We start from the raw sequence: 24,179 nt of genomic DNA on the forward strand, positions 1-24,179 counted from the left end.
CGTCCCCGTCGGGAGCGCGCACAGCTGCGTGATGGCCGCAGCAGCAGCCGAGGACTCCCGGCTCCTGATGGACTACGAGACCAAGATCTTCCCCCACGCCGGCGCTTACGGCCGGTACAACCGGACCGTGGTCGTGTTCAGCTGGTTCCCCACCTTCGCCGCCATGCTCAACCTGTTCAGCGACGTGTTCTACACTCTGAAGCCGGACACGTACCACTGCCAGCCGGACCCGGCGCTGCTGCCCGCAGCCTTCCTGCTCAGCAACTTCTCCCTGCAGGGATACCTGAACCTCACCATCCCCTGGGTCAGCGGGGCCGGGCTCAGCCACTGCGAGCTCTTCAAATACCCCCCAAACACGTCCGACCTGTCGGGGAGGGGGCCCCGGGAGAGGGTGCCCTGCACCCGAGGGTGGGACTACTCCAGCGTGGCGGGGCTGACCAGCAACTTTGTCACCCAGGTAAGAGACCGACGCGCCTGAAGACGCAGAGCCTACGCCGTACCCCCAGGCCAGGGGTCGGCAACCCAAAATGTTGAAAGAGCCATATTGGACCAAAAACAAAAAACAAATGTGTCTGGAGCCGCAAAAAATGAAAAGTCTTTTATAAGCCTTAGAATGAAGACAACACATGCTGCATGTTTCTATATTAGTTATAAATGGGGGAAGATTTTTTTTTTTTTATTATGCACTTCGAGAAAAAAGTAGAAATGTCAAGATTTAAGTTGAAGTACAATCTTGAGAAAAAAGTAGAAATGTTGAGAAAAAAGTAGAAATGTCAAGATTAATGTTGAAGTACAATCTTGAGAAAAAAGTCTAAATGTCGAGAAAAAAGTCGAAATGTTGATAAAAAAATCGAAATGTTGAGAAAAAAAGTAGAAATGTCAAGATTAATGTTGAAGTACAATCTTGAGAAAAAAGTCAAAATTTCGAGAAAAAAGTCAAAATTTCAACAAAAGTCTAAATGTTGAGAAAAACATCGAAATGTTGAGAAAAAAGTCGAAATGTGAAGATTAAAAAGGAAAGGAAAAAGGAAGAAAAAAAGAGGAAAAAAAAGAAAAAAAAGGGAAAAAAGAAAAAAAACAAGAAAAAAAGGAAAAAAAAAGAAAAAGGAAAAAAAAAAAGCTCAAACATTTTTGAAAAAGCTCCAGGAGCCACTAGGGCGGCGCTAAAGAGCCGCATGCGGCTCTGGAGCCGCGGGTTGCCGACCCCTGCCCTAGGCGTAGGCTCTGCGTCGACTTAACGCAGGCCATAATTCAGGCTTGAGTTTACCCTCCCCACTCTGTGGGCAGAGCTGTCAAAAGTATTCACATTCATTACTCAGATAGAAGTATAGATACTAGAGTTTAGAAATACTCCTGTAGAAGTTGAAGTATCAACTCAAGTTTTTTACTCAAGTAAAAGTATAGAAGTACTGGTTTCAAAACTACTTAAAGTATAAAAGTAAAAGTAATGTAAGGGGGATAAAAGCCATTAAGGACAAAAGCCATTGAAAATGAATGCATCTTAGTATAATGTAAATATATTAAAGAACCATATATGTGTACTATTGAGCATTAACATGTGTTTCAGAGAGCAGAAGATATGATGACTGGTTGCCTATAAGTATTGTAATGGTGCAAAAAGTCAAACTTCAGAGGCATGTTATCATTTATCCTAACCTTTATTGGAATGTACCTCCAAATTTAGTTGCAGGAATCTGAGGGAACGGATGTAAGAACAAAACTGGACAAGAACATCTGAAACAACCACAACCAAATTCACTCTATCCGGATGGAGCAATTTAACTGGATAGTTTTTTTTAAAAGGCCGAAATGAAATAGAGTAACGAGGTTGTTTTTAAAATGTAAGGAGTAAAAAGTACAGATAATTGGGTGAAAATGTAAGGAGTAAAAGTAAAAAGTCGTCTCAAAAATAATTACTCCAGTGAAGTATAGATAACCAAAATTTCTACTTAAGGTAACAAAGTATTTGTACTTCGTTACTTGACACTGGTCTGTGGGTGAGCTGAAAGATGGACTTATTTGCATGTTTCAAGTTTAGTTTATTCATACATAGCCATTAAAATGAACGTATACAATTGAGACCAATCAGACATCTATAATGGTCCGTTGGCATGTATGAATGGGTCCCCCAAAGTAAGCTATTGAAAGCTTTTGGGAGGGGGCCCAAGGTTCATGAAGGAAAAAATGAAAATTAAAGCTGCAAGCAGCGATGAACGGGCCCTTGTGTGCAATTTTCACCCATGAAAATCAAGGACTCAAAACTAAGTCTGATGACCACCCATGCTCTTTATGTCAAACCATTCAAAAAATGTGGCAGAGAATAGGGACTATCAGATATCTACCAGTCAGAAGAAGGGGCGAGGCTAATTCAGGCCAATGAAGGTCAAGTTCTCAAAACTAAGTCCGATGACACCACCCACGACTCTCTATGTCAAACCATTTAAAAGTTATGGCAGAAAATAGGGACTATCAAATATCGACCAATCAGATGAAAGGGGGGGGGGGCATGCTTTTTGGCGTCTATCGTCGCCACGGTAATGCTATTTTACTGAGAAAAGTAATGCGTGTTGTCGCAGGATGGAGACGCACATTTTGATGTATAACACACTTGGGGGCACGTTACGGTTCGGGCTGAATTAACGGCCGAAGAAGTGCCATAAATTGCGCCAAAATTACAAAATGAATTCAAAATGGCCGACTTCCTGTTCGGTTTTCAGCCATGGCGCCAAGAGACTTTTCTTTAAGTTGCGACATGATACAGGTGTGTAACGATTTTCGTGCATGTACGTCAGACCGTATTGTGGGGCTTGAGGCACAAAGTTTTCTAGGGGGCGCTGTTGAGCCATTTTGCCACGCCCGTTAATGCAAACCATGAAATATCACATTTTTCCCTAGGCCTGGCTTGCGTCAGAAAAACGAGAACGAGAACAACTCCTACAGATACAATAGGGCCTTCTCACTGTAAGTGCTCGGGCCCTAATTACAGTGCAATTTGGTACCCGTTGGGAATATGGAAACAATAGACATTACAATACAATACAATCAAACATACAAATACATACAATCATTCATACAGTTATCCCCAAATATCCGTCATGTAGCAAGGGTATTTTATAAATATGTAGACAGTAAATTTACTTTTAGATTTCTTTTAAAAATGGAGAGAGAACACAGCATCTTCAGATGGCCATCAAGTCTGTTCCAGATCTGAGGCCCTGCAGGCAACACCCATACCAGTGCAATGTAAACGCCGTTGTTTACCTGTTATGAGGTGTTTGTTCCTGGTTTGGTGTTGGTGCCGGGGGGGGGGCAGATAGGGAGCAGGCCCATCAGTCTGGGGTTTAGACCATGTACAACTTCAAACATTATGCAAGCATTATGGAAGAGATTGAATTCAGTAAGTCTTAGAAGACCACGGCGATAGAAAAGTGGGCGAGTGAGAGTATTTATAGCAGTCCAAGACATGGCACGTATGACTTTCATTTGTAGACGCTCAAGTTTTAGAAGGTAACTGGTAAAAGTGTTCGACCATATGATATTACAGTAACTCAAATGAGGTTCAAAAAGAGTTTTGTACATAGTAATTAAAGCAGATAATGGAAGAGAATGTCTCAGCTTGTAGAATAGACCAACATATTTTGATAACTTCTTTGTCAGATGATCAATTTGGCATTTAAAGTTGACAAACTCATCAATATGGACCCCCAGGAATTTTTTTGGGTTTGAGTCCATATCCTTTTCTTATTAAGCTGCACTCCTCAGAGTTTGTTTTTTTTCTTCCCGGTTGTGTAACTCCTCTAATTAAGTTGTTCAGTCCTGCTGGAAGATGGTTGCAGGAATGCTTCATTTTCCTCTCTACGTCTGCTTCCCGAGTTCAGTCAGTATTCACTCAAATTCAACCACAATGTCTTTGTTCATGTCCGAAATCATTTCCACTCCCATTAATCAGCTGCTTGGCGCTCAGTTAAATGCCAAGTTGGGCTTGTGGACAAAAATTATCTCATGAATCCTGACTTTACTGGAATGACGGGATGACTGTATTTTTATTCGTTCATTTTAAACTTGACACAATCTGACCGACGTCCCAACAAATGTCAGTAACATTTTCTTATAAAAATATCACACATGTGATACAACAGATGTCCTTTCATCAAACAGCTGCTTGTTATTGTCGCTGGTTTTTGAGTGTGGGGTCATCCACTTAACTCCAACCCCTTTTCTTGGCAGTAGGTTTGACATCATCTTACATGTTTACACCTGTACCTACATCAGAGGAATGTAACGTTTCTCAGCGAATGTCCCGTGATGTTACTTTAGTACAGAAAAGTGGAGGCTGGATAATTATACTCTGGTCTGGGTCAGTGAGGTCACAGAGCCCTGCAGGTCTGAACAGCTCCCTGAATGAGAGATTTTCAGGCTGAGGTGGTCCAAAACAAAGTTACAAGTTAGTGTTTTGTCAGAGTTTTTGATATACTTTCCAAACACACACACATATGTTTTGTAGCACAGAAAAAGTATTTTTTTCTTTTCCACGATATGCACCCTTTGAGTATTGAACTCAAGGAGTGGTGAGAGAATAAAAGGTCGTGGGGTTTGTGCAGGACTGCTGTTTCTTGTGTGCAACTGCGCTCACTCTGTGTCTTGTTGTGTAACACGTTTAAACAAGCCGCCGTCTTTTTTCCGTTGTTCTACTTGATGCTCCATCCCAGTCTGCAAATATTGACATCAGGCTCTACCCAAAACATTTCTGTTACCTCTCACTGATAAGTGACATATGCTAAAACAGTGTTTGTTTGAGTACATTGTCTTGCAAAGAAGATCAAAACACTCCAGGATCTCATTTGTGTTGGCAGCACAGGGGAGAACCAGACTAGGAAAGTCATTTGAGGTAATTGTCCTCAGTTTGTTCTCCTATTGTAATAAACTGTACCATTGGGAGGTCTGAAGCATCTTTACTTCCTGAGGCCTTGAACACCTCCATCTCCAGCGATTGCTTCCTCTGCGCGTGATGTCATTTGCAAGGACAAAGGAAAACTGAAACAATGGGAAAACGTCAGAGTACAGTGGTGTGAAAACGAACATCAGGCAAAAACAGATGTTTGAGATTGGTTGTCCTGTGCAACAAACTGGTACCACACTGTGTCTTTGTTCTTTGTTTTTCCTAAGGTATTTGATATTGGAAGCAGTCCTCGGTCTTTTTAACTTGGTGACGTTGGCTAGATTTTTTTTTTTTTTTTTTGTTTTTTTGTTTTTTCCCCCTCCTCGCACTTATGCAGGCCATAACTCTTCCAGCTCTTCCTGAGCTTGTAGTCGGCCCCTGCTTACCAGCTGTGGAAAAACAAAACACCAGACTTCCAGAGGTCACTTGAAAAGTTCACTGTGTGCTGATGGAAAATTTGATTCACTCTAACTTTGCCTAAAAACACTCAGTAGCTAATACCCTGTAACGGTAAGCACCATAAAAACCACATGAATTTAATTTCAAAGTTCCAGTGTGTCACACTGAGGATGACCTAAAAGCAGTTATAGAGTGAACAACCATGTTGGTGTTGCATGAAAATAATCATTGGGTTTCTGTTTCAGTAGTTATTTCTGTCTTCTGTCATTAAGTCTGCCACGTTTCTACAGTAGCTCAGATATGGCATGTATATATACATGTATATATGGTATGTCTGTTTAAAAAAAACAAACCGTGTGTATATTTCCCATCTTCTCTGGTTGCTGTAGTTTATATTGTTACACTCTTGAAAGAAGTGAATGAGGCAGAAGTTATAGAATACGAGCAACATTTCACCGTATATATTTGAGATACATGGTTTAAATGAATTTTACAGAAGTTGTCATCTGATTCTCCTCTTCACGATGCACCAAACACTTTCAGTAAAGGACAAGCCTGGACTGCTGTTGTAAATCATGCAGGATGAGGTCCGGCATTGTCCTGTTGAAATAATCCGGGCCCTCTCGGGAACAAATGTCACTTTAAGACACGGGTCTTTCCAAATCACTATATAAGTGTTTGCATCTGTGTTGCCTTCAGGTACATGCAAGTCACGAGTTGAGCACTGATTCACCCTCATACCATCAGATTCTGGCTTATGCTGATAACTAACCATATTATGTATAGTATGTTTCCATTTAAAAAACAATTTTGAAAATAGTAATTGCAGCACTTTTAAAGCCGGTTTATTTTATATTTGGTAAAAATGTGGCTGATAGAAGTCAGCTCAGACTCTTGTCCTGCGTGGCGGCTGTTCTGTTCTGTTTTTTTGTTTTCTGCCAAGTGTTTAAAATCAACTTGTGAGAGTAAAGGGAACCAACTGAGGCAGGCCCAGCTCATAATACTTCCCTCGTGGGTTTGCATGGTCGGCTGTAAACATGAATATGGCCCCATCAAGCCCCATGACCCATCTGCATTGCTCTGGAGTTCATTTTTCAAATGAATTTATTTATTTTGTATCATCAAAGTGAAAATGCACATACTTTTGCTTTAAACATTTATTTCGCTGTAGTGTTCATCTTCGTTGATTAGAATTGATCTTTCTTTGACTGTTTCTAAATTGAAGACGAACCTCCTCGGTTTTTAATACGTCTTAATATTTACTTCTTTGCCCAGTTTGTGTCAGTCTCTGGTTGTTTGCTTGATGTAGACCAATAATTTGACACTTTTTAAAAATGAAATGGCATTTTTTTTTCCAAAAACCTCTGGATGTGTCTTCTAACGGACTGAGAAGCTCTTAACTCCATCAGTTGGGGTTTTATAAAAGACATTCTGCCAACTGGAACAAATTTATCACTGCAGTACTTTTCCAGTGGGAAGATCCTGGGTGTTTGTTTAGTTAATCCAGGTGGCTGGCTGTCTTTTTCCTTTTGGTCAGACGGCGTAAACGTCGAAATCAAAAGAATTTTCTCGCAGCCTGCCCCTTTAGATATATGTTAAATCTGTTTGTTGAACAAATTTAACACATATTTAAGACTAAAAACCTTAGTATTTTCCAGTAAACTGATAAAAAGGTGTTTCAACACACAGAAATGCCAGTGTCTCTTTAATTAAGGTAATTATTTCTTTTTATCACTTTTTCACTTCAATTCCAATTAATTCTCACCATTATTGCATATAATTGCTGTCAGTTTTGTTGTTAAATAAGCAAATGTGCCTTTTGAAATGCTTTAGTTCAGTACATTTCACAATTCAGTAAACTAAAAGAAACAGGATGATGTGAGAGGGAAGTAGGGAAGAATTTTTCAGCAAGCAGGGACTGGTAACAGTCACGGGCAGAGCTGCTGGCAACTTTGAGCACCGCCTTGTTATAATGTAATAATGCTGTCAGCAGGCACTTTAATTCAATAAGGAACAACATGATCTACATTCTTGCTTCCTCACACAGATCTCTGTCGCTGTTCACATGCTCTGCATGTTGCACACAGATGAATGCAGCGCGAATGGTGACAATTTGTTCATGTGCTTTTTTTTCTTAAGTTTGCTCACAGAAATTATGTTGAAACAAAGTGTGCTATCCACATGATTTACACCCGCTGCTTAGTGGTTGTGTGACGTTTACTGTTATTCTTAAGTTATTGTAGCTGTTTTCTGAGCTACTCCAAGATAGTTTTTTTTATTTCTTTCATTCCTGATGGAGAACTATTGTTGCTTTGGGATGATGTGATATGAGATGCTAAAATATGAATATTATTTAATATATGATTTGTTAGAATGAGATAAATATGGATCTGATTGCTTTTATTTGTCAGTAAATGTTGTCAGAGATTCAGAATGCGAGAAATTGAGCAACATTCATTACAATTAACACAAATATTAAATATGTATCAATCCACAACTGAAAATAGTTTTTAGAACTAAATAAAACCCAAAACATTTTCTTATTGATTAATAAATTCAATAGGAGTCATTGGACCTTGACAGTCCACGAGGACGTCAGTGTATTGATCCTGTGCTAATCAGTTTATTCTGTTTGTTAGAAAAAAAAAAAAAAATCAATTTTACCGTTTTTAGTTATACAACGTAAAATGTTTTGGCCACGACAGGAGCAGCACAATTTTACAGGGTACAGACAATAATTAGGCAAAAGCTGAAGCATTACTCTTGAAAATCATAGTCTTATGTTATTTGATATATTTTACCAAAGGTCCTACTTCCATTTAACATCTAAGTAAATGAAAATTAGCCAGACATTTGTTACCAGATATCTTTTTCATAGCTGATATTTAGTCACTTCGGTATTTGAGAAGCGATTTCACAGCTGGAACTGAATAGGGTAGTTTGAAGGGATTATTACTAAAGCACAGAGGATGCAGGACACAAATGTACTCTATGGGAATCGCTGTGTTTATTTAAAGGTGCGTGCTGAATGGAGGACGAGGCTCCGTGATTACTGTTTATGTAACATTTGAATATCACACATTTGAATCTCCGTCAGCGATCAGCAGATTTGACTAGTCAGTTTGCTAACAATGTCTGCAAAAGCTCCCCAGACAAATGTTAAACATTCACATTCCCAGATTCCCCTCTTTTGAATATCTCTGGAAAATTTGAGAGAGTTGTTTCCGGAAATCTGTCTGTTTTCAAATCTTATCAAAGGGCAGTGCTCTTTTTTTTGGAGATGAAAGGTTGAACCAGCCAAGTAGATGTCTGTCCTTTTTTTCTTTTCTTTCTGCTTTTAAACTCTTACTTTTTGATGCATTTTTTTTATGTAAAGGATTTAGAATTGGCTTGTACATGAATGTGCTATACAAATAAACTTGCCCTGCCTAGATGGGTCGATTGTTTGAGATTTTGAGAAAATCCATCTGAGACTATTTGACAAGACTGATTAAAGAAAGAATGAAAGGAGGTGCGTCTGCAGGGCAGACTCCCTCGTCACAGTGGTTGCTGGGAAACGCCTACATTTATAAAGATTATGCTTCTTTTTTATTTTTTTTCTTTGGAACATAAAGACCAGCCATTATCATTAAACAAATGTGCATTTACGTTCCCCTGTTTGATATATTTAATGATTTAAAAACAACGCATCGGCTTTACATATCAGTCATCAACTTCTCCTGCTGTCAGAGTAAAACTCCATCTGCCTTTTCAAAACATTGCAGCTCTGGACCTTTTTGGACTTTTTCTCTCAGCTTTAGTTGGTTTGTTTGTCTGCCCTGCAGTGGGACCTGGTCTGCCACCAATACTGGAAAGTCCCTGTTCAGCATATCTGCTTCATGACAGGATGGATTGTGGGATACATCTTTCTTGGTACATTGTGTGACTGGTACGTGAAAACCCAGCAGCAGTTTAATATGTATATACTGTATATGAACATATATTAAAAGCCATGTATTGTGTCACTTAAACATTTTTTTTTTGTCTTATTCAGGCTGGGTCGACGGCGAAGCTTCCTCCTCTCCATCAGTTTATCCAGCCTGTTCGGGGTGGCCGTGTGTCTGTCCAGCAGCGTGGTGATGTTCACGCTGCTCCGTCTGTGTCAGGGCTGCATGCTGGCCGGTGTGTTCGTGTCCTCGTACATAACCAGTAAGTGTCCCACAGGGAAGCTCCCTGCAGCTTCTTTTGGTGGTTGGACTGAACAACGAATTGTGACTCAGTTGTTCTAGTTTAGAAACCACGTCAGGATGTCTGCGCTTTCATTCTGGTGTATTTTAGTCATTAAATTGTTAAAGAAATTTTTAGATTAATGCAATAAGATGCAACCAAAATCACATTTTAAAAGAAAAAAATGTGCAAAATGAGAGGCCGGTGGATGAATAATAAGAGGCACATGATCTCCAGACTATATCCAATAGAGACGGACTACTGAGTCCTCATGCTTTCAAACTCTTATTAAAGTCTCTTATTTTCCAGCTGTTGCATGTTTGACTTGATCACTTTGATGTGTGTCTTTACCCTCTTAAAAAACATCTTTAAAGGTTGCCTTGTGTTATAGTGATAAATCACGGCCTTGTGACTCTTAGCATGTAATCCAGTGCTGTCACACTGTTTTCACTGCTTTTAATGCTTCAAGTTGAGGAAAACAAGCAAAAAAAAAAGAATAAAGCATTCAGAATGTGAGATAATATAAAAAGATAAATTAATGTGTACAACACACTTGTGCACTGTGCTGGTGAACCGTCTAATCAGCAAAAGATACGAGAAAATCCTGTCAAGTCCATAAATAAGCGAATTAGAAATCATTCCCGTGTGTTATCTTTATCTTCACTTCTGGGGACACAAACAACTAAACTCAGCCCTGATACTTTTGTGCTGATGTCACAGGAACTAAAGTCTGCTCAAAGTCAGTTTTACCTTCTGAAGATAACGGTGCTGCTGTGCTTCATATTTATTTCTTGCAAACGTTCTAATAAATGTAACGTCATTCACGAGGGGTGCTGTTTTTCAGCTCATTTTTATGCATCTTTAAATTCTGTATTGTGGAAAGAGAAACTACAGAAATAGACCCACACGATATCAGAGTATCGGCTGTAGTGTGCTTGGTAACATGGATGCTATCTGTGCAGCTTGCATCGTTCAAAGACTGACAACGTTACAAATAATTTAATTACTTTTATCAGATTATATCCACCAACGGACAATTAACTGTATTAAGACCAAAGACATACCGCTGCTGTTCAGGAGATGTATTCTTGGGTCTGCTCATGATTGAATGCAGTTGTGTTAACAAGTCCTACAAGACTTTACAACTCTAAATGAAGTCAGAAACATGGAGCTTTCCACTGGAATCATAAAACAAGTTTGATTGCTGAAAAAGTTTTAGAGGGATTTCTTGCTAAATCTGGACAGTGAAACAGAGTTCAATTTTACTTTTTTTTTTTTTTTTTTTTTTTTTTTTACAATAGCACAAAAGGAAAAAGCCCTAGGGTAAACTTCTGGGTACCTTTTTAGTGATAAGAGTTTTTGATTAATGGCTGGAAGATTATTAGTTCGTCTTTCATCTTCCTGTTAAACATTCCTAGTTTAGAGATGACTGTGAAGGGTATGACGACTTAAAGTCAGTTATCTGTTGTAGAAATGACCCTCCTATCAGAATCAGGTTTATTGGCCAAGTTTGAACATGCCAGACAGGGAATTTGACTCTGGTTATTTCGCTCACTGTACAGTAAATAGACAAATTGCTCTTATTAACATATATACAATTTAAAAAAAAAAAAAAAAAAAAAAAAAGTGAAAGGTGCAGCAGTATGAGCTTGACATGGTTATTGAAAGGGGCATTGTTACAGCATATGATTGTGGTTATTATGATTATTATTATTATTGCACAGTGATTGATTGATTACTGAGACTCTTGAGTGATGAGAGTTCATCAGAGCAACAGTTTTGAGGAAGAAACTGTCTCTGAGTCTGGAGGTTTTGGCGTACAGTGATCTGTAGCGCCGTCCAGAGGGCAGGAGTTCAACCAGACTGTGTCCTGGGTGTGAGGGGTCTGCAGAGATGTTACTTGCTTTCATCTTGAGCTCATTTTCCACAGGGGACGTGGTTCTTACTTCCACAATTTGCTGACATTTAATCGAGCTCTGCTTCTCCCTGCTACTGACATGTTGCCTATGCTACGTGCAGCCAGAAGCCCAAATCATGTTTGAACCACCTGCGTACTCAGTGGGATTGTTTTGTAAACACTTTAACCTTAAACGTAGCTCTGTATACTGTTCTGTTCACAGGTCACGGCCTTTTGTTAGTGTGCATTTACAAACTTCTGTTGCAGGAAGAGTTGTTTTTTCTCCTGATGCAACAGCACTTAATGTCAATAGCGACATTTAGGTTCTTGGTAAAAAACTTACTAATGCATGTAGGATGGGATAAGGATCTATTATAGCACTTTTTCATAATATGCATGGACTAAAATTTGAGAAATCTTGTGAGTAAATTCAACTGATGCCACGCCAAAACACTTTTCATCCTTTCATACCAAAGCTTGAACCCTTTGGATTTTAAATGCATTAATGTATCTAAGGCAGCATGAGTAAAGCTCCTTGGCAGATATCAGAGATGGTGGAGCGTTACAGCGGTACCGTCTTTGAGGCACGCATTTTTCTTTTTTGAGATACTCCCACATTCCTCCAAGATCTCGGCTTGATTGGGTCCAGATTTTTCTGAGTTGAAGCTGACATTTGGGTTGGCGTGGTGACAGTTTGAGGGGAAAGGGTCTTGAAATGTCTTTCCAGCACTGTTTCTCCATAAACAGCAGAAAAACAATAACGGGGCCGGGGTGAAGGCAGGGATGTGAGCAGGAAGTGGCCCACCCATCCCCAGCCACCTCGCACCGGCAGGAAGGAGGCATGAAGAGGGTTGGAGCTGGAAAGGAAGGATGTTTAAAGTTCAGCAGAAACATGCAACTGACTGTCTCCTAAACAAGTTCACTTGGGGAAGAGCTTTTTGGCAGCTTTTTTTTTTTTCTTTTTATTGATTATGAATGTTTCTGTTGCAGATGCTTTTTTCTATGGGGGTCAACCAAAGATGGCCTTCTATGATTTGATATTTGTCTATGAATCAGTTTTCTTTAATGACATGGTAATCCTCTGCAGATAAAAGCAAAAATGACGACAATCAGCAGCAGAAGTGGATGCTTTTTTGTGACAACAGTGATCAGAAGCAGGACTAGCCTGTCTGAAGACGGGGTATTTTCAGGGAGCCGTTTCTCATGTGGTCGTGTAACCAACAGTGGAGGTCAAGCTGAGTTATCAATGATCTTTAAACAAGGCAGCAGGTTTGTAGAAGACTGGTTTCAGGATACCTGTAAAACAGGAGAGTAGGTTCATCATGTTTGGGGCTTGTCTTGTGGTCACTGGCACAAAATAATAAAAAAAATAATCAGATAGAGAAGGTAAAAGATTTGGTTGGATAATGTTCAAATTACATTTCTTCCTATAAAAAGCTGGAGATCATAAAACAATGGCTTTTGTGAGGAAAAATATTAATTAAATAAACACTGTACTAAAATTCACAGTGGACCATCTCAGGAGGTCAAAGCAGAAGATTTTCTATTGTAAACTTTATCAAAAATCAGACGAACAGCCTGTTGAAGACGGCGAAATGATGTCACTGAACTGCAATCCATTTCCAATAATTACAAAACCAGAGCTGAATGACTGTATCTGTCAAAAATATTGATAATCTTTAGTCTTTACTTACTAACTGGAGGGAGTGTTGCTCTGTATCAACCATGCAGTGTCTAATATTTTGCTCCAGGCCCTACAATAATACGTTTTCAACTTTATCCATTCACTCACTGAACTATCAATGGAAACTTTGGTTGCCCAAACTATTGCATGCTACAGTGCAAATTTAACATTTATATGAGAAGACAGTGTTGCTTTTTTTGTAAACAGCAACAAAAATGTATTTTTTGTTCTGAGAGATTGCATATAAACCTTTAAATTTATCATGGGTCAAGCAAATTCTAATGTTTTTAAACATGCAAATGACTTGAGCGTGTGATTTTTGTGTTATCTCCGGAAACGTATCGGCTCTACACGAGTGTATTTGTTCTCCTTCAGCTTTGGTGAGTGTGTGTGTGTGTGTCATGGCTGTCTCAGGGCTGGAGCTGTGTGACCCTCCTCACCGTCTCATGGTTGCGATGGTCGGGGGCTTCTTCGTCATGGCCGCGGAGGTGCTGCTGCCAGGCTTCGCCATCTTGTGTCGTGATTGGCCCATTCTCCAGGCCGTGACTACTTTACCTCTGCTGCTGCTGCTCTCCTACTGGTGGTGAGTCAGGCTGCAGTTTGTGGAACTCAGCTGAACCTGCCGTTTGTTTGTTTTGGTTTTTACAAACGCATGATTTGACACGTTTGCTGTGTCATCAGTTTGGAGCTGGTTTACTCCTTCCAGGAAACACATTTCCATCAGCATGTAATTACAGGTCTAAGTCAATAAATCTCACCTGGAAATCACCTCTCCACCTCTCACTCTCACAACTATTACGTGAGACTTATTTTAAATAAAATGAAATAAATAAAAACGTACAATGAGGGACAAGGCAACAGAGATGGGCATTTAGCACTTTTGCTAAAGTGGCACCAGTTCTGGACAAATCAGTTCTGAGGTATTGATGAACTCCAGAACAAAGGGTCCAGCTATATTGGGTTTTTATAAAGGTCATAGTAGCCGTCCACTAATAATGATAATGCTGTAAGTTTATTATGTCTTTAACCCTTCCAGTTTAATCCTTTACTGAACTAAAATCTACAGGGAAAAATATCTTTTGTAATCACTTTTTTGCTCTGTACGTACTATAGGAAATGCTTGAGATATGTTCTGTCTGAGAGATAACAGAGTTGTTTTTCCCAGCTGTGGCTCCGTGTTTCCTGAGTCTCCGCGCTGGCTGATGGCCACAGATCAGATTCCTCAGGCCAAGAGGAGCCTCCAGGAATTTGCAGCCAGAAATGGTGTTTCCTTGAAAGACGACATCTACCCCGGTGAAACTCTGCTCGCAGGTGCGCACGTCATGAGCTTTACATGAACACACACTTTGTTTTTTTTTTTTGTTTAGTTTTTTTCATCAGAATAGTAAAAAAAACAATCCCAAGTCATAGAGTGCATCTCAGGATAAAAGTATGCAGAACAGGATGGTTTATCTTGTGGTTACACGTTTCTCATGTTACAACCTGTTTCCCAACAGCAGTGTCAGGCTCAAAGTTGACAGCATGATTAAAGTTGTTTTAAGTCTTTTGTATTGGATCCTGTTGTGTACTACCTTTATTTCAAGGGTACAACCATTAAAGGAGGACACCGGACACCGGGCTGCATTCATAGCTTGTATTATCTCAAAACGTGCGGTTGCTATACACACAGGACCATGGGACACAACAACAGAGAGGAGGGGCGATGCTACGGGAACATTAAGGAACAACCTTAAGTAGCAAATACACATCAGATCTGATTGACTAAAAAAAACAACCTGTTGGCCTTGTTTTCTTTAAAGGGGACCTATTATGAAAAACACGTTTTTTCTTGTTTTAACATATATAAAGTGGTCTCCCCTCACCCTGCCAGCACAGGGGAGACAAAATACCATGAATTTCTGCAAGGTCTGTGACCCCCGCCGGACTGAGTCCCCAGTGTCACGTGACCCTTTTTTGAGCCATTCTGAATCTGCGCCTATGGTGACGTCACCATAGGCGCTCATTTCCATAGGTTCAGCCTCCGCTGCTGAAACCACGCCCACAACCAGCTCTCTCCGCTGCTGGAGCGGTCCATCCTTCAGCCAGTCGGACGGCGCCGCGGATCCAGGTTAAATCATCCAGGTTCCCGGGTGGTTTGGGAGCTGGGTCCTCGGGGGTCTGTCCCAGGTCGGACCAGCTTCACCCTCCGAGATTTTCAGGCAAATCTGTCGGTTTGATCCCCAGTAACGGGCGATGTGCCGCGGATGCGCAGCGGAGCGGATGCGCTCCGGAGCGCATCTGTGCGCCCGCCGTGGAGTTGCAGCGCCCGTCGCGCAGCATCCGCCGGGCAGATCCGGCTGAAATTCCGCTGGTCGGTCCCCGGGAGTCCCTGCTACCAGTCCAGGCCGGTTCCTGCGGCCCCGGCCGGTCGGAACCGCTCAGATTCCCCCGTTAAAGCCGCGGTGATGCGCGCGGTGATGCGCGCGGCTCCAGCAGCGCGCATCACAGGCGCCCGGCGTGGCTCCGGGGCCAGCGTTCAGCATCCGCCGGGTAGATCCGGCTTAAATAGTGCATAAATGTTATTTATATACAACTCATATTTTATTTTTTTAACAATAAAGTTGCCATTTGTGAACATTCAGTGTTGTGATAATTTACAGGCTCGGGCTGCTCTGGCGGAGCGAGGTTTATGCTCCTCCCCTGCTACACGTCATTCAGGGAGCCAATCAGCACAGAGCCTCATTATCATACCCCCCCCTTCCCTAAAAATGAGGCGCAGAAAAAGAGGTTAGAAGCGGTAAAACTAGTGACAGGGCCCACAGGCTGGATTTCTGATTTATGTAGAAAAAACAAGCTTTAGATTGTTTTTAAGACATTCAAGGCCTGTTTAAAATATACATTAAATGCCATAATAGGTCACCTTTAAAGATCCCATGCAATTTGTATTCCTAATCATATTGATTAAGGACCATAACGATCATTTCACTGTGATTATGACTCTGGGTTTGTTAGATGTTAGATGTGCGCTCTTAATCTGTAAATTAAGCAGTGAATGACATCTATACAGCCTAAAAACTGGTTGAATTGCCGGTGTACATGTATTGATCGCATGACAAACAGGATATTATGAACCTTCCGAAAGGCAGAAAAGGAGCATTTGTAACCCATGATGTTAAACATCCACCAGTCTCGCTTTGAACTTGTCAATTTAAAATATTGTCTTAAAACGATATTGCTATTCAAATAATATCTTAAAATTAAATATGTTCCCAGATATATTGAATTAATCAGATACCCATCCTCTTAAATTCAGGATATAATTTAACATTCTTAAAGTTTTAAAACTTTATTCTTTGATTAATGTTATAGTTTGGGATAGTCTTCTGTATGTATGTGCGATCATTGTCTCTTTCCTGTCATTTAGTCCAGTTTTGTTTATTTAAACCGAAGTTAAGAATCAATGCAGTCTGTTGGGTTCTTTAGCTCGGCTGTTTTTGAATGAATTTGCATTTCATGAAATCTCAATTTTGGATTTTTGGTTATGGATTGGTTTATAATTTGGACTTAACTGGCTCATGTTTAACTTTATAAAGTTAAGTATTTTACTTTGTATACTGCTCTGATTTGGCTTTGTTGTGAATTGGCTGCGTACATTTAGAGTGAACTGAATAGACGAACAACACACAATGTATTAGACAGCTGATACTTATTGAACAAAATCGAAGCCAACATGGAGGAGCAGTGTGTGAACATATCGATTAGACGCGATGGTTCAACAGCTTATTATGTCAGCCAGAACTTGAACCAGTGGTTTTCTTTATAGCATCATCAGCCTCCATCACGATGGATTTAAACACAGGCTTCTTTAAGATATTGCTTCAGTTTAGGGGAATGGTTGATGCACGTCTCTCACCATAGCATTTCTTTTGGGTTGACTTCTTTCACTAACGTGAAACTGGGGCTGGTGTTGAGCTGGTGCTGGAACTAGTTAGGAGCTGGTTCTGCTTTGAAACCGTTTCAAGTCATGATTTGCTTTTCACCACACACAGAGACATCATGTCTTTTTCAATATCAAACATCTGTTAAGTGTACTCTGAATCAATATAGAGAACCACAGTTCTCAAAGAAAACACATAACAGGGTTTTCCCTCAAAAGGAAAGTCTTAATATTCTCTGACTTGCGGTTCTTGCATCTAGCCAAGCAGAGTTTTGGTGTCAGCAAACGGTTTTCCGCTCTGTGCCGGTGCGTTTATCGTAGCCAGCTGTTGATCCCAGCTTCATCACAAGCTTTAGCTGCCTGACGTCATCACAGTGCATTACGCCCAAAAACCTCCTCTTCACATTTATATCCAAAGCACATTGTTCCAGAAGTATTTTAGTTTGTTCAGATTCAACTTTACAAACTAAACTAATTCATACTTATTGAATCTATTTTTAATCATGCAGTTATTAACTTTCAGGCATTAGTTAACACATCAACTGTTACAATCTGAGATGTAGCTTTTGCTTTATGCTTTTTTTTAAGTTTGTCTGAACCTTGGATAAACTGACATTGGGGTTGAATTCGCAGAGATATCCACTCCCGGGTAGTTTGGCAATGTCAAGATTTATATGACTAATCCTTAGGAGTGTAAAGTAAAAGTATTCCAGACAGCACGGCATAAACATTTAGTAAGATATCCTCCCATCTACAGAAAAAAGACGATCAAAACAAGTACAGTGTAGTGAGTGGTGCAATGATGTTTGGGTGTGAAGCTGAAGAAATGTTTTTAAGGTAAAACAGAAAAGACTGGCGATGTCTAGAATTGTTCTTCATACTGCTATGTATTACTGATGCTTTGATTTGAATACATGTTCTGGAATCGTTGATTGATTCCTGTATCAAACGTTTCTCTTTTATAGAGATGAATTCAGCATACAGAGAAGACTCTAAACCCAGATATTATTCAGTCCTGGAGCTGCGTCGGACTCGTGTCATCTGGAAGAACTGCCTAATTCTCAGCTTCACTCTGTGAGTTTTGTTCCATGAGGGAACTTCGAAATATTTCCATGAAATCACGTCAATAAAATCTCTCTCCCCTCATTAATTGATCAATACAGAGATGAGATGCAGAAAGATCAGAAGAGGACGTGTTGTTTTTTACCATGTTGCAGCTTTTTGTCTAAATGTCCGTCTTTCTCTCCTCTTCACTGCAGATTCATAGGAACAGGCATCCAGTACTGTTTCACCAAAAACCTGCACAGTTACTCCACCAACTTCTACTTCAGCTACTTCCTGCGAGTGGTAACGGGAGCACTGGCCTGCATCTTTATCTGTCTGTCCGTCAATCACTTTGGTCGACGGGGAATCCTGTTGCTGTCTGCCATCCTCACTGGACTGTCATCACTGCTGCTGCTGGCCCTCACACGCTGTACGCTAACCTCCAACATTTATGCTTTACTGCAAGGTTTCACTCTCTAGTGACTCTGTTTTACAACCATATTCTACATTACTAGTGTGTATTGATTACTGATTGATTGATTATTATCTATTGATTTTGGGCAAAATGCAGGATGAAAACAACTGCACAATTTGCCATTTATAATTAAAAAAAAAAAAACAATAGATGTGCTACTGTGAACTTTCAGTCTACCTCGCTCATAATGCAAAGGGCCGGTACATCAGAGGCCGGTCACAGCTCACCCTTCCGCGTTTAGCTCTGGCTTTGGTCCTGGAATGAATTCTCGCCGGGGACGCTGTGGGTGCTGAGGGCATCTTTACTTCCCCCACGACTTCAGCGCCCACACCCTGGGTGGGATTGGTGAAAGGGCCTTTCTGTGTGGAGTTTGCATGTTCTCCCCGTGTTCCCTTGGGTAGCTAATGTTCTCTACCCTCATAAAAACATGCAGCAGTCCTGGGCTCTACTGCCCCTGCTGGCCAGCCGGGGCGCCAGATGGGATGGGGAGGATCCAATCCCAATTCTCCTTCACTCGTCCTTCTTTTCTTCACTCGCCCTTCTTTTCTTCCCTACCCCCTAAAAAAGAAGGGGGAGATTTTAGGGCACTTGAAATCTAGGGCACATGGCCCAGGTGCCTGTCCCATTTCTCCTACTCCCCCTCGTTTTCATCCCTAACCTGATCAGGAAGCAGAGAGCCAAAAGCTGTTTTAATTTCAGCTGTAGCGCTGTTAATATGGCACTTTATTAAGTTTTAATATTTTTTCAGGTGTAAAAGTAACCGCTAAGATCCCCAACCTGGGCTCAGTTTATCCAAATAACGCCTGTTAAGAAATTTGACTCGACGTTTTCGGAGATGAGAAGAGCCGCCGGCCCCGGGGCACAGCAGCAGCTCAGAGCCCGAGAATAGACGTGTCCGCCGGGTCAAGCTGCTGCGTCCCGGGAGAGAAACCTGCAGCTCTGTTGAGAATTACGCTGGCTGAAATAAATAATTTAGGAAGATGTTGGTTTAATAGATGAAATCTAACAGTTGTAGCTACGCCTGTTAAGAAATTTGCTCCGAAAATTTAGAGATTTCTGCCTCCGGAGTTTATGGGTTCGCGTTAAATCGACGCAGAGCCCACGGCGTAGGGTACGGTGCGCGTCGCCGCGTAACCTACGCCGTAGGCTCTGCGTCGATTTAACGCGGAACCATAAAACAGCTCCGCTATCTTCACTTCAGCTTTATCTGAGTAAATGACCCAGATAACAGCTTTGTGGTTTCTGAAAACTTTTATATCAGAAACATCCAAAACAAATCTGACGAGCTCAGTGTAGGCCTCCCGGGGTTGGTAGAGGGAGCAATGCACAGGACTGACTAAGACCAACCTGAAAAATCAGGATCTTTTTTTTTTTTTTAACTCAGTTGAGTCACAGAAACCGCATCAAGTTGAGATTATTTTCGTTTCTGTGTGTCAGACCTGAAAGTGGGCCTGGTGTTGGTGCTCTCTGTCGTGGGGTTGCTGTTCTCCCAGGCTCTCGCCATGCTCAGTACCTTCTTTGCCTGCGAGGTGATGCCAACTGTGGTTCGGTGAGTGGCTATGATCTTGAGTTTTTTGGTTACTATATGAACATCTATTTTCAATAATAATCCAACTGATGTGAGTTCTCCCTGTTCCTGTCAGTGGCGGCTGCCTCGGCCTGGTGCTGGCTGCGGGCTGCATCGGCACGGCCGCCTCCTCCCTCATGGAGCTCCAGGATAATGACGGCTACTTCCTGCACCACGTCATCTTCGCCTCCTTCGCCGTTCTCTCTGTTCTCTGCATTATGCTCCTACCTGAGAGCAAACGCAAGTCCCTTCCGGACTCTCTGAAAGATGGGGAAAGCCAGCGACGGCCGGCTCTGTTCTTGTCCCGGCCCGACAGGGACAACCTGCCTTTGTTGTGCACACGCTCTCCGTTGTCAGAATACACCCCTGATAACTATTCCCGTCTGGTTTCTGCCACAAGGAAGATGTTGACTAAAGACAGTTTGCCCTACAGGATCGTTACACCAACTCTTCCCACGCTGCTGCTGTCAGACAGCGACTCGCAGGAGCAAGAGAATGAGACACAGCAAGAGGTCACATCATAACGGTCTTTATCCTTCTCTATACAGGCTCAGATTATCCTTCCTCCTTTCAAAGATACCTCCGACAGTGTGTGATAAGCCGTCATTTAAATATCATCACCAGCTGTTCATAAGTCAGCTGAGGGACTAACCTGAGCCAAAATGCAGCGCACTTTAAAGCAAAGGCTCAAACTGTTTTCTACAACAGTCTCTTGTTCTGTTCTGCGTGTGTGCTTGTGCGTGTGCGTGCGTGCGTGTGTGCGTGCGTGTGTGCGTGCGTGTGTGCGTGCGTGTGTGCGTGCGTGTGTGTGTGTGTGTGTGGTGTTGTTTTTTTCCCCCAACACGGATGCAGGTAAAGTGCCTTTGAAGCTTCATCTTCATTCACACTTTTGTAAAAGCGAATACGGTTCCTGTGTAATTGTAAGATCTACTGTACTGTTTATTCTTACGTGGGGCATCCCCATAAATTATATCGGTGGTAACTTTGGCACTTAAAGTCACACTGCTCAATTCTAGGGGGCGCTCGTGATACGTCGCCAAACAAGTCCCACCAGATTAATTCTCAGTCATGAGCAGCAGCCCCATCCCGTGTCAGTGATGAGGCCATTTTCCTTCAGTCTGGTCCTCAGCATCAGCATCAGCGTTTCAGCGCTGCAGAACCAGAGGATTTCCAGGAAAAAACACAAAGCTGCTTCAGACTGTTACTGTGAAGTTCACAGGAAGGTGCCAGGTGATGCACCGTTGCTGGTATTCTCCCAGAGAAAATGTATTTCATTAGCATTGATGATGGTTCTTTGTTCCACCAACAGGCCTTGTAAGTGCAAGCATCCAACAAAATACTGGCATTATGTGTGCTGAACGACAAATGAGTTTGCTCTAAGGCTGATGAGTTTCCAATGCCATGAAACACTCAGTTTACATCCTAAAACTTTTAAAAATGTTGATGTTCTAGTTAAACCCTGAAAGAAGATGAATTAACAGACATTTTAACCAAAAAAGAACAACAACTCGTACCACTGAAACCTGAATGCTTCAGACTTTGAGGACCAACTGTTACCAAAGGGTGTTACATATTTAATTTGTTTGATGCTAAACAGCGATGTTTGTTTACATTTTTGTGGAGACCAGCAGTTTTAGGTCACCCTTAAGGCTGTTAAAATACTATAAATTAAGAAGAAAAGAATAAGACTTGTAATAATTATGCTTATGCACCGTACTTGTCAGAATTGATCATTTTACCTTCAACGAACAAAGGTGCTTTTGTACTCAAGGTTCTGCAGTCTTATACTTATTAGGTATACTTTTTTATATCTGCAGTATCTGTTATTGTCAAGTGAAAACCTTTTTAGAAAGAACTGTTGAGTTTATTTGTCACCTCACAACAAAATAGACACCTCCTTATGTGGAAACTTGAAGCTTTTTTAGACACACAGTTGTTGTAGTACCCTGGTGAGAACACTAGATGGAGCCTAACTCACAAATATTGAGCGTTTTTCTGTGACAATGTCTGTGCTAAGATTCAGGAGTATTGCTTGTACAACGATTACACGTATGGGACTGTATTATTTTCTTTATTTGACAAAGTAAAAATCTGAGAACAACCTCTTACAGTACAAACCATATCATCATCTTTAATATTTGCCCACTGCAGTCTGCTTTAACTGTTTATTGTTAAACAACATTGTTGTATTGGTGGATGGAAACAGTCATTGACTCTGGTTTGAATAAACTATGACAACTACTGTTCAAGTTCTTCAAGGTCATTTTTATGGTGAGTTACATGTGCAATTCAGTACAACTGAAATAAATCATTTACACTTGACGGAAAATCTTAAGGTTTTACATTGTATATAAGGTTTATGGATCTTGCTATCCAACAGCTGTACAGATGACGCGTCTACTAAGGTGTTAAAGTGAAACCAGCCTGGAGAGCCAGCGCGAGCAGGAGGACCAGTGTGCTGAGGGAATGGACGGCTCCAGCATTTCTGTAACCAAAGCTCGTCCTGCAGGGGTTCTGCACCTCCTCATACGGGATAGGAACATCATCAGGGGGCCGGTTATTCAAAGTTCCACTGACCTGAAACACAGAAAGCACAGGTGTCTTTATACTGTACTATCAAGGTAAAAAAAACTAAAAACTTTCACCCCAGTACCGAGTCCATCGCTGAATGTCGGTTTGTTTTTCTTCTGATTGATCTCTGCTCTGCCAGATTCATGTTTAACATATTTTCAGCCAAAAACCAGGAGGATAGTAAGATGACCACTAACGGGTGGTGGAGTTGTTACAATGCTGGGAAAACCTGCATCCCGGCGTTCACATGAATGGTAATTTGGTACTTACTTCTCTGGCCAAAAGCCCCCGTGTGTGATTAAAAATTAAATGTGTCAAAATGAATTAAATTCTGTTTTCTCAGGCAGTGACCGCTCAGTACTTCCTTTTTGACCATCGTGTATCATATTTCCCCAACGTTCCTACAACCCTCTCATTGTGTAAAGTTGTCCTTGACACATTTGACATTTACGGGTAGTTTGTTTACTCCTCACCGTCTCAACCTCGGCCATCACACGGAGAAGATTATCTCCCAGAGCAGCTTTGACTTCCACATCAGTCCATCCTCTCCTCAGAAGTTCAGCCACCAGGTTGGGCACCTTTGAAACATCCTCCAAACCCTCAGGTAGTCTGAAAAAAACATTCAGGAAAAAATATTTCATTTTACGAGCATACCAGGCTTGTTATAGTTTAACTATTTAGATAGGTTGTCTTTCACTCCAGGTTTATATGTCGTAACCTTTCAAGCAGTTCATTGTTGCCGTGATCTTGTAATTGAAATACAATATACTTTACTGTCCCTGTGGGGACGTTTGTTCTTGGGTCAAAGTCCAACAGTAACTGCACTGCATTTAGGACACGGTGTAACATCCAAAAAGACACCGTACACATGATCCAAATGAGAAATATATATTGCACCTACCTTAAAAGCACTAAAAAAAGATGTATTGAATTTTGGCAAGGCAAGTTTTATTTTTACAGCACAATTCAAAACAAGGTGATTCAAGTGCTTCAAAGTACTTATTAATGAAATACATGAAATCAACAAGTTTGTTATGGAGTTTGAGGTCTTATACTGACAGGCTTTTTATTTAGCCCATTCACCTGCTGGGAGCTAAGCGTTAAAGAATAAAAATGTAGGCTATTTATAACAAAATGATTTGCGCATATGTTTAATATCTGGAAGAGAAATTAGTTTAATGCATGAACATCATTCTAATATGCTTCTTAAAGTCCATTTCACTGCCTACTTCATTAGGTAAACCGGTTGGGCCTAATAAAGTGGCAGATGAAGTTAAAACTCAACTACTGCTCTCCAGTCTCCATCATCCTACCCGAGAATGTGGTTTAAAGGTATTGTGACATGAAAAACAAATTTTTCTTGATTTTTTGTGTTTTGTTGGGTGTCTTGACATCAATTACACCCAAAAAACAACGAACTTTTAACATTCAGTGTATTGTGTGCTTTCTGGGATTTTCCGCATAACTATGCAAAAACGGCG

The 24,179-nt window shown here is 41.1% G+C and overlaps 2 protein-coding genes across 2 annotated transcripts in view; one reads left to right on the forward strand and one right to left on the reverse strand.

The window, feature by feature from the left end:
• slc22a31 (solute carrier family 22 member 31) lies at positions 1-22,709 on the forward strand. The gene is made up of 9 exons (XM_061742056.1): positions 1-457; positions 9,163-9,266; positions 9,372-9,526; positions 13,540-13,708; positions 14,291-14,436; positions 18,007-18,115; positions 18,301-18,515; positions 19,998-20,109; positions 20,204-22,709. The coding sequence occupies exons 1-9, from the start codon at positions 32-34 to the stop codon at positions 20,649-20,651; spliced, it is 1,884 nt and encodes a 627-aa protein (XP_061598040.1). The 5' UTR covers positions 1-31; the 3' UTR covers positions 20,652-22,709.
• Positions 22,183-24,179, reverse strand: part of dpep1 (dipeptidase 1) — an 8,988-nt gene continuing 6,991 nt past the window's right edge. The window contains exons 9-10 of the mRNA XM_061742072.1: positions 23,172-23,307; positions 22,183-22,704 (exon numbers count right to left, since the gene is read on the reverse strand). Of these exons, the coding sequence (XP_061598056.1) occupies positions 22,528-22,704; positions 23,172-23,307 (313 nt within the window). The 3' untranslated portion in view covers positions 22,183-22,527. The remainder of the gene's footprint in view (positions 22,705-23,171; positions 23,308-24,179) is intronic.

Source organism: Cololabis saira, chromosome 2, assembly GCF_033807715.1.
Source record: "Cololabis saira isolate AMF1-May2022 chromosome 2, fColSai1.1, whole genome shotgun sequence".
Classification (NCBI taxonomy): domain Eukaryota; kingdom Metazoa; phylum Chordata; class Actinopteri; order Beloniformes; family Belonidae; genus Cololabis; species Cololabis saira.

What these genes read in the sequence shown, in the direction of transcription:
- slc22a31 (XM_061742056.1), top strand. Translation starts at nt 32, where the DNA reads ATGGCCGCAGCAGCAGCCGAGGACTCCCGGCTCCTGATGGACTACGAG. An exon ending in CCAGCAACTTTGTCACCCAG is followed by an intron (nt 458 to 9,162) that starts GTAAGAGACCGA and finishes TCTGCCCTGCAG; the next exon opens with TGGGACCTGGTCTGCCACCA. An exon ending in CGTGTCCTCGTACATAACCA is followed by an intron (nt 9,527 to 13,539) that starts GTAAGTGTCCCA and finishes TGGCTGTCTCAG; the next exon opens with GGCTGGAGCTGTGTGACCCT.